The sequence below is a fragment of the Alligator sinensis genome, unplaced genomic scaffold, assembly GCF_000455745.1.
Source record: "Alligator sinensis unplaced genomic scaffold, ASM45574v1 scaffold1129_1, whole genome shotgun sequence".
Classification (NCBI taxonomy): Eukaryota; Metazoa; Chordata; order Crocodylia; family Alligatoridae; genus Alligator; species Alligator sinensis.
This window is the reverse complement of record NW_005842580.1, coordinates 771,333-786,102: the sequence shown is the minus strand read 5'-3', so window position 1 is coordinate 786,102 and position 14,770 is coordinate 771,333. Positions and strand designations below refer to the sequence as shown.

Here is a 14,770-nt window from a genome sequence, read left to right as displayed (position 1 = left end):
TCTTTCCCTTGCTGTAGTCCCCCTCGCTCCATGAACAGTGAAAGGTGTCTGTACCTTCAGGTGGTTGTTGAAGAGCTTCCCCACACTCCGAAAGCAGTCACTGGGCAGCTGGTTCTGTCCCAGCCAATCCACAGCGTCCTTCACATGCTGCTCATCAATGTATATGTAGGCCCTTGCCTGGCCAAAGGCCCGAGCCACAAGTGCCGTCAGCCTGCAGGCAGAGAGCAAAGGATATCTATCCTGGCCACCCGCAAAAGCAGGCAGCTTCTGGCCTTGGCTCTGCCAGGGCCAGAAAGTGAATGGAACACACCAGTATGGCCCACGCACCAGGTGTTGCCCTCAGCCTCACGCTTCCCAAAGGCGCTGTAGGAGCCATTGTCATGCTTGTAGAGCAGCTGGCACTGGTAACCTGGGGAGACAGAGACAATGATCTGGTCTGTGATGATTCCCCTGGGATCAGACCCCTGCAGTGGAATCCCACAGGCACTAGATCTGTTACACAAGACACACAGAGACAGCTCTGCTGCCTTGTCCTGCTCCAACAATACCCTCGGGTCACCTTGCTTCACCAGAGCAGTACAGACTGCTGGAGAGTGCCAGTGAGTCTGCCCCTAGTCCTTACCAAGGTGACCATAGGACAAACTTATTTGCTTCACCCCCCTCACATTTAATTTGGCTTCTCCTTGAGGAAACCCTAACTAGCACATTGCTATGAATAAGGCATGGGCTCTGATTAAGTCTCGTGTCTGTTAGGCCAGAGGGAACATACATGACATCATCCCATTTGTGGTTCTCTAACCCAGCCTTTAACTCCCCTTCAGCTACATGCTTTGGGGATAAAGGAAATGATTGTTAAGGTGTAACTCTAATACTGAGAAGGACTGGAGCCAGCCTTGGTGTTCTCTGGTGCAAATTGTTGGACTATTTCAGTTTCATCCACATGATAAAGGCTTCCCTCTGCTCCCTCCCTCCCCTTCCTGACCTACAACATACTAGTGGCTCTAGGCCAGCTCTGCTCCTTCCCTCACAGCCCTTCTCAGAGATGTCTGCAGCCCTGTCCCAGGAGACAGTGCAGCACAGGCCAGTGTGAAGTACAGCACAGAGAGGTGAGTGCTGAGCTCTGGTCTCCTCCAACAGGCAGCTCGGCCAGACACAGACAGCATGCACACACATACCTACCCCAAAGCACACTCTGAAATACAAAGAAATACCAAATTATGGGATTCCTCCTAACTGTACCCTATGGTAGGTCTGGTCAGAGAATTGTCACTGACAGCAACAGACCACAACTACACGGACAACTTTCTGCCTCCAGTAGATGAGGAAACACTGATTCCCCACTGTATGGAATGCAAATTACTAATTACCCACCCACTTTTCCCCAACTCCAGGATCAGGGCCCTAATCAACAAATACAGAGAATAAGTCCTGTATGCCAAAATGCATAGGTTTCTCATCCTTGAGATAGCTGCCTTAATCTTTGTGGCTGTGCACATTGTCACAGATCTCCCAGACGTTCTCTCTGCCCATGCCTCTCTGTTCTGGCCAATAGCCCCTTGGTATCTCAATCTCGAACTCATTACACATGTCTGCCAGAGCCGTTTGTTTCTGATATCAAACACCTGCCTTTTAGTGGAGAAAACATGGAAGGACCCTGCTTACCACTCTGCATGTGTTCCAGTGCCTGTTGTTTGATTTCTGGAGTCACTTGTTTTATCTTCTCTAAGTAGTGGAGCACCAGGATGTTTGGCACAAACTTGGCCACGTTCTGCTCCCCACAGCCAAAAGGCATCTGGAGCAGCTCAGCTAAATTCTGCAACACTGCACCCGTGATATCCCCTGAAGGTTGAGAAAGAAGAACGAGCATGTGAGCGCAGCCAGTACTGTAACTAGGGATGGGCAAGCAGGGCACCAACTCCAGATGCCAATTGAAACAGGGAGCAAGAATGGTGCTCTTCAGGTTGCCTTGGCCACAGCAGCTTGAACCTGCATGCTGTAAAATTCTCTGGGGTTCATGTACACACCAAGATTTTTGCCCTTTCATGAGCTGCAATTGCATGTCTGTTTGCATGAGTGGGGTTTCCCGATGCTTTAGAAGCCTTTCTTGTGCATTAAACTAAAATTCCTTGGACGTAGCTTAGTTTGGCTTGCCTGGAATTAAAGTGTTGCAGCCATGGGTTTATTGCATTCAAAAACACAGGCACTCAAAGACTTGTAATGAGCCTCTTTGTCCAACAGATGGTACTGCGACTTTTTTGTAGTTCACCCCTTTGAATTGCTTTTGCTTTTGAATTGCTTCCCCTTTTTTTTGTGTGTGGCTTTTTCTGTTTTTTTTTTTTTTCTTGTTTACCAGCTCCCTGCTTCCACAGCTGCATACCAGGGCATAGGCACAGGGTGGGGGTGGGGGGCCCTGGACCAGGGGGGTGGCGCAGTGCTGGACTGTCCCACTCTCCTGCAGTGTCAGCCAGGGGCCCAGTTTCATTCGTTTGAAAACTAGGTGCGTGTAACACAGATGCAACACTCCAAACTAAACAAGTTTAAATTTTATAAACCTATTTAATTTAATGAGGATTAAAACCCGTAGTGTGTATAGGCACCCCTGGTGTTCAGTACTGTCCCTAGTCCCTCCCCCTTGCCCCTCCACCTTCTCCAGTGCCCCTCACCCCCACTCTCCAGTATCTCTGATCAGGGTGCAAAATTCTTAGTTATGCCACTGAGCTCAGTCTTATTGCCTGGCATGACTCTTGCCTTCTCTGACCTCTGACAGGCTTCTGGACAAAAAGGTGTCCACTGTGGCACAGAACACTGATAATATCTCTCTCTCTTTATGGTTCTGGGGTCACCATCCTCTGGAACAGTGCAGCCATGGGCACCACAAGATTAGAAACCCGTACGCTGCAGGGAGCTGGGAGAAGAGGAAGTGAATGAGTACAAGTCTTGAGCTATTTTGAGGAGAAGGATCAGCCTGGCTTCACTAAACTTGAAGATTCAGGGGCAATGCAACCCTATGCAGCTACCTCCAGATATAAGGTCAAGGGGCAGAGATAAGTTAGTGGTGGCAGAGATCACAGAGACTGAAACTGGGACAACACTGGAAGGGCCTTTTGGCTCAGTTTCATTAAATCTTTCCTCAGGTTGAGACCTGTGGAATGGCCTGTCCAAGAAACTGGCTTTCTCCCTCACAGCTGCTGGAGATCAACTTCATCCTGGACAGCATTCCTCTGAGGAAGGGAAGGATTTTGATTTTGATACAGATTTCAGAGGCTTTGGTTTCAGCCACATGTTATCTCACAGGACAGAGGCTGTGGACTAGGGCTGGGTGAGTTCAGAAATGCAGGGGAAGTCTCTAGTGAGGGTCCAGAGGTGGGCAGCAAAGATGATAAAGGACTCGGAAAGCAGGTCATACGAGGAGAGGCTGAAGAAGCTAGGCACGTTCAGCTTGAGAAAAGGTCACTTAAGAGAGGGCTACCGTAAAGAAGAGAGGGAACACTTTTTTCCTTTTGCTGCAGAGAGTAGGACATGGACCAATGGCCTGAAGTTGCAGTAAAGCAGGTTGAGATTGGATATCTGGAAAACCTTCTTCACTGTTGGAACAGTGAGGCAGTGGAATAGACTGCCTAGGGAAGCTCTGGACTGTCCATCACCAGAGGCATTCAAGAGAAGGTTGGACAGCCATTGGTCAGGGGTGATCTAGGTGTAGCTATGCCTATGATTTACTATAGGTATTTTCCACATTTCTGGGATGTGCTGGTTGCCACATGGGGCTGGAAGGGAATCCTGCCCATCCTCCCCTGCTTTACTGCTGCATGTATCAGGTGTGTTGTTTTTTTTTAATCCCTCAGAGAGATGTTGGCTGCAACCAAAGCTGGGATGGTGACTGGCATGTGCCAGTGCTCCTACTGGGACTTAAAGCTGGATGTTCCTGATTACAGGGACTTGCTGCTCTGCTCAGGGTCCAGCCAACCACCATATTTGGGGTTAGGAAGGAATTTTATGCCATGGTTGGACTGTGGGGGATTTTATTTGCCTCTGAAATGGGGAGTGTGGCCCTGTACCTGGGATCTCTTGAGCATATATTAACAATCTTTTCTAGAAGCAGGGCATTGGCTGCCATGATTCTCCTGCTTTACCTGTAGCAGGCTAGAGTGTTATGTCTTGTGTTATGTCAAGGTTGACAATAGTTTTATGAAGAGTTTAGATTATGGATTTGTATGGGACAGTTTGGATGGGGATGATCCTGCCTCAGACAGGGGTTGGACTAGATAAACTTCCAGCCCTACTTTTCTGTGATGATTCTATGATTTCTCCAGGACACAGGTAGGAGCACCTCACTGATAACAGAGACAGTGGCTCGGCCGGATCCCTCCAGGACTTGGTTGGGCAGCTGCAGGGAAACAACATCAGAAACTGGATCCCCTGAGGAAGAAACAGCCCCGGGATTAATGACACAGAAGCTGGGTGTGAAAGATGCTGCTCAGGCTGCAAGGGGAGCAGGGCCTAAGCATGATATGCAGACTCCAGCAGGTGTCTCGGCTGAATGCTGTTTGTACCATGGGGAGCCTCCCCTACCCTCATTGAGTGGAACTAGGACATTTCAGGTCATTGGCCAGAAAGGAAAGGTGCTGCCTGCACTTCCTCGCTGAGCAGGCTCTGGCACCCTGGTGGAAGGTGAGATCCTCCAGGACCCTCCCACAAGTCAGAGTAATTGCGGCCAGCTTTCCATACCTTCACTGCAGAGGAAAGCATTGTGGGTCTTCTTTATGAGGACATCTCCTGGCTGTGGGAGATAAAAAGTGCATCAGTCTGGGAAAGGGAAGGAAGGAAAGCAGGCAGGCAGGTAGGCTGCTGTCCTTGTGCTGGCCTGCCTGTGCCTGAAGGAGCTAATCTGCCCCTTGCTCCCCTCCCCCAGCCCTCCAGCCTTTCTCTCTTTTTGAACCCAATGGGCCAAGCCAAGGCCTCCTGTTGTCCTCAGAGCCCAGACTGACCTTGACAAGCAGTGATTTGATCACAGTGTCTGTATCTCCTCGCACAGGTGTCACAGCAATCTTGTTGCCACACAGCTCATGTGCACTTTCTGCCTGGGAGCTCACCGTGAGATTCACACTGCCTAGGGGAGAGCACACAGAAACAGCAGTGAGCTTTCAGAGCAAAGACCCAGGTGACAAAGCAGGCTAGAGAAAGAAAGAGGTCTAGTGAAGCAGGCAAGCACTCAGCTTCCCTCCTGCCACCTACAGCCTCCTCAGCCACCTCACCCAGTTTCGTGGCCGTCACATTCCAGGAGAAGGTCTTGGCTTCATTGGCACAGAGGCAGCTGGTGAACTGGCAGCTTGGGCAGGGCTCCACCTGGATCTCCACAGACTCCTCCAGTGTGGTGTGTACCTGAGGGCACAGACACATACATCAGTGGTGAGCCTCCCTGGCAGCTGCACATGTAAGGCTGTGCCTCATGGACCCAGGACCCACAACGGAGGCACTTCTGAGACCCCTGGATTGTACATGGGCTTCAGATGCATCCCTGGGATCCGGTCCTCATCTGGGCATGGACATGAGGGAGGGGGTGATTTTCATCTGGATGCAGTCCTTTAAGTAGTTGAAGACAGTGGCCTTCAGGATGAAGTGCTCTCCTTGGATCACCGAGTAAGGCAGCCTCACATCCACAAAGAAGGGTTGGAAGACTCTGAGCGTGGCTGGGTGTGAAAGTCCAAAGCCAACATCCGCAAGGCAGAATGAGCTGACTCTCCACTCTGTAATGCTGTCTGGGATGATGACTTCAAGAGAGGTTTCCCCCTCTTCACTGAAAAAATGGATAATCACAAGGAAGTTTTCATCATTTGCACAGCCCAGATTGGAAGCATTCAGGGCCTTTCACTTCTAGCCTCCTGGCTCCCATCCAGGGGCTGGCTCAGGTAGCCTGAGGCATGGACTACAGAGCTATTTACCTCTAGGGCACCATTTACCGTGGTACAGAGCCCTTCTTCAATGCAGAATGAAAGATGGAGCAGAGGAAGGGAAAAAATATGCCTGAGGACTGGGGCTGGGGCAGGAACTGACATACACAGAGGGCTTTATATTTCAGTCTAATACTGGGAGACCTGTATGCTGCCCTGGGGCCTCCACTCCTTAGAGAAGGACCATCAAGGCAGGGGCTTCCCATCCAAGATTCTCTTCAGCCTCAAGCTAGGAAAGTGTTTGATGCCTCACTTTGTGGGGTACAGTGCAGTGAGGAGCATCTCTCAGCATAGCTAGCAGTGGGTGTGTGATCAGGAACCTCCATTGACTTTCTTTCTAAAGTGACAGATCTATGAGTCACTTACCCAATGGGGACCAGATCCCAAATCCAGGTCTCTGGGAAGTGTTTCCGTGGTTTTGTCTTCTCTTCCTGCTTGTGGCCTGATGCTACTGATTGAGAACCGGGCATGAAAGCTGCAGAGAATTGTAAAAGTCAGGGAAGAAACATCACTCTGGTGTTTACGATGGCAGGGGAAATAAGCCCCTTGGCCACAACTAATCCATCACTGGGAGTCAAGAAGGAAGGGAAGGGGCATGGGGCTTTCAGTCAGACAGTACAAACCAGAGTGGGGGCTGCAGGGACAGAAAAAGGCATAGTGGATAGAGATTAGTCCCTCTGGCTCACAATGAGTCAGCAGGTTCGAAATGGGTGTGAAGGGAGATAATGTACGACAACAGGATAACATTTCTTTACATAGTTTGTGAGACTTCTAGTGGTCCTGTGTTCTGTGTGAAGCCTCACAAATCCAGCCAGACCAGAAGGCCATCTGTGTAGCTAGGCTCTGTATGTTCTTTATACTTAATGTACATGAAGACTCCACCATACCCCCATGGTCCCTTCATACTACAAGCAAAAAACACAAGGTGCAGGGGAAGGCAAATTAGCCACCTCAGTCACAGACAATCCAGGATAGGGACAGCAAATGCCAAGAAGAGAAAGGTGAGCATCAGAGCCCCCTCTGTCAGAGTTATCTCTGTAGGGAGGCAGCCAAAGACCATACTCCCTGCTTACCATTGATATAACTATGCTCTTCACCCGTGTGTATTCTTCTTGTGAAGGTCGGTCTTGTACAGGATATGGGTTTCTTGACTTTGGTGTTGGTGAATAGTTTCATTTGCAATTGCTGAGGATAATGGAGATAACATGAAAGTACATAGAAATGGTCAAAGGGTTCAGAAGTCCAAACCAAGAGGAAGAGGCAGATGAGGTTTTTACCAAAGTCTCCAAATTACAGAACCTGGCACACACGGGGGATTTTAATCACTGCTGGGAGAGTAACATAGCAGTGCACAGGCAGTCCAAGTTCTTAGAGTGCATCAAGGATATTTTTTGGTACAGGTGGTGGAGAGACAAACTAGGGGAAAAGTTCTTCTCAATTTGCAGCTCACAAATAGAGAGGAATTGGTTGAGAATGTGAAAGAGGAATATACCTTGGGTAACAGTGACCAGGAACTGATTCAGGATCATAAGGGAAGGAAGCAAGAAGAGTAGCAGAATGAAGATACTGGACTTCAGAAATGCAAACTTGAATAATCTCCAGAAACAGGTGGTCAAATCTGAGGGAAAAGTTGACTGTACTTTAAGGATGCTCTGTTAATGCAAAAGAACAAGCTATCCTAATGCAAAGAAAGGATAGGAAGTATAGAAGTGCAACAGAAGACCAGTCTGGCCGGAAAGTAAATTTGTCAATAAGTTCAAACTCAAAAAGAAATCCTACAAAAAATGGAAACCTGGTCATATTATTATGGAAGAGTATAAGAATATCTTATGGGTCTAGAGGGAGAAAATTAGGAAGGTCAAGGAATGCACTGAGTTGCAAATAGGAAGGAACACAAAAGACAATTTTAAAAAAAGCATTCTTCAAATATGAAGTAAGAGGAAGACCATGGAAAGCAGAGGTCCCTTACTAAATGCAGAAGGCAACCTAGTCATGGATGAGTCAGAAAAGAGTGAAACGTAATGCCTTTTTTACTTAAGTTTTCATGAAAGAGGTCAGTGTGAGAACAGGTCTGGGACTACTTAAAGCAGCTGAATGTTTTCAAGTAAGCAGAGTCAGATGGGGTACATCTTAGAGTACTAAAGGAATTGGTTAACGCAATTTAATAGCCATTCAGTTGTTGGCAGCAGCAGTGATCCTTCACGGTTGAGGATGATCACTCCCATGGGTCAAGTAAAGGGTTGTAGATGAGTCCACTGATGGCTAAGAAGGCTGATGCTAGAGCCACAGACACCGACAAACACCACAGGTTGTGGTTAAAGGGCAGGTTGGATCATGGATTTCTCAGTCTTGTTTCCTTTCCTTCCATTTCTGTCATTTTTCTGCCTTCAGGGTGAGATGGCTTTCCTAAAAGTAAGATGTACCTTCTCTCACAAGGCATCATCATATAGCCCTGTCCTGGGCGAGTGTTTCCAAATTTGTGATGTTAATGCCACACTTCTTAATGTTCACCTTGAGGGTGTCTTTGAAGCATTTTCTCCGTCCCCTAAGTGTCCTTTGTCCTTGGTTGAATTGGGAGTAGAGCAGTTGTTTTGGTAAATGTACATCAGGCATGCACACACAATGCCTTGTCCACTGCAGCTGATGTTGAGTAAACAACACTTCTATTCTGGTGGTGTTACCATCAGTAAGGACACTGCCATTTGTATTATGATCCTCTCACTTTATGCCAAGGATTTTCCGGAGGTAGCCCTGGTGAAGACATTCTAGGCTTTTCAGCTGGTTCCTATAGGTCACCCAAGCTTCACAGCCATAGAACAGAGTTGGGATTACTACAGCCTTATATAATTATGTTTGAGAACTCATGGAGGATGGGTCAGGTCCTAGAGGACTCCAAAAAAAGGCAACTATAGTGCCTATCTTTAAGTAAGGGAAAAAAGGAGGATCAGGAGAATTACAAACCAGTCAGTCTGACCTCAACATGTGGAAAGATCATGGGGCAGTTTATCAAGGAATTTAGTTCTAAGCACCTTGAGTAGAACAAGGGCTGCCTATACACATGCTAGTTTACATTCTAATTAGGATGCATTGGAACAGATTTGATTAATCGAGTCTGCTCCGTGTGTTCTAATTAGAGCGCTCCAGCATTGCCTCACCATCAAGTTTATAGGCCCCTACACATTTTTAAATGGTCATGAGGGCACTTTATCTAAATCTCATCAAATGGGGTTTAGATAAAGTGTCCTGTGGCTACTTTTAAATATGTGGGGGCTTAACACACATGACGATGAGGTGTTTTCATTAGAGCGACTCTCTGGGAACCACTCTAATTAAAATGTCCTCCTCCCCGCCACCCTTGAACATGTGTATAAGCAGCCAAGGTGATCAGAAACAGGTAGCATAGTTTCACCAAAGTTATGCCTGACCAACCTAATTTCCTTCTATGACAAGGTGATGGGCTCTGTGGATGTGCAGAGAGCAGTGGATGTGGTATAACTTGATTTTTGACACTGTCTCCTATGACATTCTCATTAATAAGCTAAAGAAATACAATCTAAATGAAAGTACTATAAGGTAGACTGGTTGGATCATTGTATTCAAAGAGTAGTCACCAAAATAGCTCCATGCCTGGTCAAGAGAAGGTATCAAGTGGGGCTCCCAGGGGGTCTCTCCTTTGTCAGTTGTTGTTTAGGATCTTGATTAATGATTTAGAAGTTGAGATTGAGTGCACATTTAGCAAATTTACAAAGAATATTATGTTGGGTGCAGTTGCAGACACTCCGCAGGGTGGGGTTAGGATTCAAAATAACCTTCATAAACTGGATAACTTGTTCAAAATAAATCAATAGAGCTCATTAAGGATGATGAGTAAGTCCTTCCCTTAGGATGGAACAGTCATATGCACAAATATAGACTGAGGAGTAAATGACTGATTAGGCCACAGAACTGCAGAAAAGGACCTGGGAAAGCAGCATATGAACCAGCATCATGCTTTGTTGCAAAAAAGTCAGTAGCATCCTGGCCTATATTAACAGAAACATTATTTGCAAGTGAAGGGAGGTGATTCTTCTATTCTGTTCAGCTCTAGTGAAGCCTCACCTGGAGTACTGTATCCATAACGTTCCACATTTCCGTTTTTTACTGATTTTCACCAATAAATTCCCTGATTTTTTTATTGAAGTTATTTGGTTTTTACTAATTAACACCCATTTTTCAGTTCAAATCCCTGTTAATTGGAACAAGCGGGGAATGGGGGTGCCGGTAAGCTAAACCTGTCGGTTACCTGAAGCACAGGTTTCTGGCTGGATGCAAAGGAGAGGAGGGGGTGGTGGCTGCATGTGGAGCAGGGGCATGTGACAGGTGGTGGTGGCTGCACGGGGGCCAGGGGAGGGTGGCTGGAGCTGCTGACTGGGAGCATGGGGCTCTCAGCTCTGACTCTGGACGGGGCGGGAGGGGCCATAGGAATTGCTCCTGTGGTGGGCAGGTCCCAGCTGCACCCCAGTGGCTCTGGCTGTGGCCCTGTCCTAGATGCTGGGAGCTGTGAGCCCCACTGGGGGGTGCAGGCGGGAGAGCCCAGCCTCACTCCCTGCAACAGGCACTGCACCTGTTCGCTCTGCATGGGTCCATGGGGCTGGAGCCACTGCCCAGGGGTGCAGGGCTCCCGGTTCTGACCCTTGGTGGGGTGGGAGGTGCCGGGGTCAGGCCCCCCACTCCGTGTCCAGCTCCGTGCCATTCCCCCCTCCCCGCAAACGCCAGGGCAGCCTAGCAGCAAGTTGCTGCAGCAGGGGGGAGGAGCATGAACACAGCCCGTCTGCCACTCCTGGGGCTGCAGCAGAAAGCAAAGAGGGGGGAACTGTCAGTGGGTGCGGGGCTTGGGGATGGGTGGGATGGCTCTTGCTGCTATGTGCACCCCAGGAGGGCTGCAGGCTGAGGGGCTGCAACAGGCTCTTCCCCGGGGGGCGCCTGCCTCTGGATCCATGCATGGAATGAGAGCAGGCTGCCACCTGCCCCGAGCACTGGGAAGAGCCCAGTGCCGCCGCCGGCCCCAGCCTGCAGTGGCAGCAGGCTACAGTGAGAGCAGACTGAGTGCTGGGAAGAGCCCAGTGCCTGCCCCAGCCTGCAATGGCAGCCTGCTCTCATCCCAAGTGCAGATCCAGGGGCATGCAGCCCCTGGGAAGAGCCCAGCGCACCCCCCCAGCCCACAGCCCTTCTGGGGGGCGAATAGCAGCAAGAGCCATGTCCCCCCACCCTGTACCCACTGATAGTTCCCTCCACTTTGCTTCCTGCTGCAGCCCTGGGAGCAGCCAACAGGCTGCATTCACACCTCTCTCCCCACCCCTTTCCTAGTCCCAGCCTTACTCTAGTCCCTCCCTCCCTCATTGCCGTGGGACTGTATTATTATTTTCCCTGATTTAAACCATTTTTTTTCCTTTTCTTCCTTTTATTCTGATTTCAACCTGGTTTTTATGTTTGGAAGATAAACTCTGAAAAATTTCTGGAATTTTTTTAAAAATAAAAATAAAAAATGCAGATCACTATGTAATCCAGTTTTGGGCCCTGCGTTTCAAGACAAATGTGGACATATTAAAAAGAGTCTAGTGGAGATCAATAAAAATGATTAGCAGTCAAGGAAACATGATTTACCAGAAAAGGCTGAAAGAACCAGAATGATTTAGTTTGGGGTAGAAAAGACTGAAGCAGGATTTGATAACAGTCTTCAAACATCTGAAGAATGGTGGTAGAGTATTCTGCATAGCTGCAGAAGACAAACAAGGAGAAATGGTCTCCATCAGGGAAAATTTAGGTTCACCATTAAGAAGACCCTTCTGATTATGAGAGTAGCTAAGCACTGGAACAGGCTACCCAGAGAGAAGCTTCATCTGGAAGGTCTAAGAACAGGTTAGATAGACACTTGGCTGGGAAGGTGTAGTCACAGATGATCCTGCCTTCAGCTGGGGCTTGGACCAGTTGGGACCTCCTGAGGGCCCTTTCAGCCCTACTTCTCTATAATTCTAACAGAAACATGATTAAATGAGGGAAGGGGAAACTGTGAAAACCCACTATCACAACAAATTGTAATGAGTGGGCTACAGGTAAAGGAGATGTGTTAAAATGCTGTATATTCATGTAGAATCCATAATCACACATTCGTTTGCATTTTTAGCCCTGGAAAATGTGTGCAAAAGTGGAGGAAAAAGAAATGTGATAAAATTGGGACACATTTTTTTCTCTCGTGGTACAAAATCAGGAGTGCATCGGTCTGCGGCAGTGAATTACAGTCATTGCCCAAATAACTGAGACCTGAATCAGCGCATCTTGAGCTTCCCTTGCAAAGAACATGGCTTTGGGCCACACAGCAGGTCAGAAGAAGGTGAGGAGGAGACTAGTGCAGGAGTAAAGAAGAAACTCACCTTAAAGAGACTATACACATCTGCTTCACTTTGATACCAGGGGGCCCCCATTAAGGGGTGTCTGTTCCAAAGGGTAGGGGGATGAGGAGTGACAGGAGGCAGGCAGGGGTACAGCTCGAAGTCCTCCAGGTGATAAGGGAATCCTCGCCCTGCAATCAAATACGTTGGGGTGTAGGACTCGTCATGCACCTGCAGTGGGAAGACAGAGGCTAATGTAACATACTGGCCCCAAGTGTATATGTCTGTGTGTGCCTGTGTGTGTGTGTATGCATGCATGCATTTGTGTGCATGTATGCGTGTCCTCTAGCAATGAGAAGTAGGACTTAACAGGCTCCTGTTTCTTTAAGAGAGAGAGAACTGGAAGCTAGGGGTGCAATTTGCCGTATTAGGTGTATTAGGGCCATGATCTACATTAAGCAGCCAGGGGAAGGTCAACTGTCAAGAGAAAGTCAAAATAGGGGCTACAGGGTGGCAAGTTGGCTGCATCTCAGGAGGCAAAAAAGGTAGAGCTCCAAACATACAGGAGGGCACTGGCTGCAGCTCAGCCGAGCAAACTGCAGCAGATGAGATTAGGCTGTTCACTGAGCTAAGGCAGGAGTGCTCAACCCCTGGCCTGTGGGCCTGATCCAGCTACTGGAGCCATGTCATCTAGCCTGCAGAGCTCCCCATAGATCCAGACATTTGGCACTGGGGGAGAGGTGGCAATTAACACTACCATGGCTCTCCGACCACCAAGTATCCAAGCCCCATGTGTCTGTATTGGCCTTGGCTGCACTGACACTACACAGAGGGACTGGGTCCCTCCTAGGTTGGCCCATATGGGGAGAGCAGGTCCTGCCCAGGTTGGCCTGTATGGCTGGATCAGGCCCTATCTGAATGGCTCCCACTTGGAGGGATCAGGACCCAGCTGGGCCAACAACATGCACTGGATCAGGTCCATGGACCAGATCTGGCTTGTGGACTGGCCTGGCACCACTCATCCAAAGGTTTGGCACCACTTAACTAAGGGGGCATACCTGTAGCTTGTCAGAGGAGCACATGATCAGAAGGGGTGGAACTCAGATCCTCAGTCAGTGGGGTTTGTCTGGCCCTGAACCCTGCAAGGAGCAGAGTCCCTGTAAACCTAGGCTGCTGGAGAGGGGGGAACACAGACAATGCCGATACCTGGGACTTCTGGAAGGAGCCAGCTGATACAGCGTATCAGCTGTTTACATCTTTTGTTTTGTTTATATGGGCAATTAAACAGCTATGATGCATGATGTGACTAGAGTTTACTAGGGGTGCTCTGAGCCTCCCATCTGTTTCCCCCAAGAAATCCTGACTAGCCGCAGCTTTCAGCAATGCAAAAGCACTGGTCCTTCAACACAACATGGGACTTGCCCTGTGCAGCAGGCTCAGGCTCCCATCCTGGAATCTGACACCCCGTGCCGGTCAGGTCTATCCTTCCATGCTCTCCAGCCTTTGCACATCTCCAGGGCCTTTCAAAGGTTCTCAGTGAATTAAGTCTCACAACCCACATGACAGGCTAGAATTAGCCTTCTCTGCCCTGTGGTCCTATGTCACACAGACACTCAGGAAGAAAACAGACATCATATTTGTTCCACCATAAACATTTTTATGGTGGCACAAAACAAAAGTAAGCAGATGTCCCTACTTCCTGTCATGCCACAAATGCTCAAATTTGTGGCTGTGACAGAAGGCAGTGATAAACTGAAACATCTGTATAGTTATGGCGGGAGAACAGAGCAGCCTGCAGACGTCTGCACTCTTCAGCCACCCTGGGCAGGGGCACCAAAGCCTCGAGAAGCCCGGTCCTGCACATCCTAGGAATCTCAGGCAGGATCAGGCTTGTCAGGCCTTGGGTACGCCCACCTTGCTTTCCCCGCTTACACAGAAATGTTACAGGGATCTTAGGGGATGGGTCTTGGTAAGCAAGGAAATACAGAGCTTCAGCATGACACAGAGCGCATGTCTGCAAGTTTGAAGACACATCCCACATCAGAGTGCAGCAGTGATGCACACACTGGGGGAATCCCTCTGCAGGGGATTTCCCTGGTGAGCATCTGTAAGTACTTGCAGACATGAACCCTCTGAGAGTTTCCCCCCTCCACATTTGCAGGTGCCTGCTGGAGAAATCCCCTGCAGAAGGGTCCCCTCACTCCCCAACATGGGGTTGGAGGCATGTGGGGGTTTTCCTTCTGTTTGCAGACATGCCCCAAGTTAAAGCGTGGCACCTAGTGACGTCTGTAGATGTCTGTGGAGCACAATCAGCTGGGCTGTTATACATCACAGCTTCACTACAGCTGATCAGACTCTACTGATTGTTTCCAGCCTCAGTACCAAACCTGGACAGGACCCTAAAAAGGTCCTGGCTCCCAAGCCTCTTTGTTTAACCACTAGCCAAGGCTCCCT

The 14,770-nt window shown here is 48.8% G+C and overlaps 1 protein-coding gene across 1 annotated transcript in view; it reads right to left on the bottom strand.

Moving 5' to 3' along the window:
- The window catches only part of LOC106721824 (alpha-2-macroglobulin-like), a 44,331-nt gene that overhangs the window by 14,010 nt on the left and 15,551 nt on the right, over positions 1-14,770 (bottom strand). Inside the window, 11 exon segments of the mRNA XM_025214384.1 lie at positions 55-211; positions 328-409; positions 1,663-1,839; positions 4,333-4,416; positions 4,726-4,777; positions 4,986-5,107; positions 5,253-5,373; positions 5,563-5,794; positions 6,315-6,423; positions 7,022-7,133; positions 12,359-12,547. Of these exon segments, the coding sequence (XP_025070169.1) occupies positions 55-211; positions 328-409; positions 1,663-1,839; positions 4,333-4,416; positions 4,726-4,777; positions 4,986-5,107; positions 5,253-5,373; positions 5,563-5,794; positions 6,315-6,423; positions 7,022-7,133; positions 12,359-12,547 (1,437 nt within the window).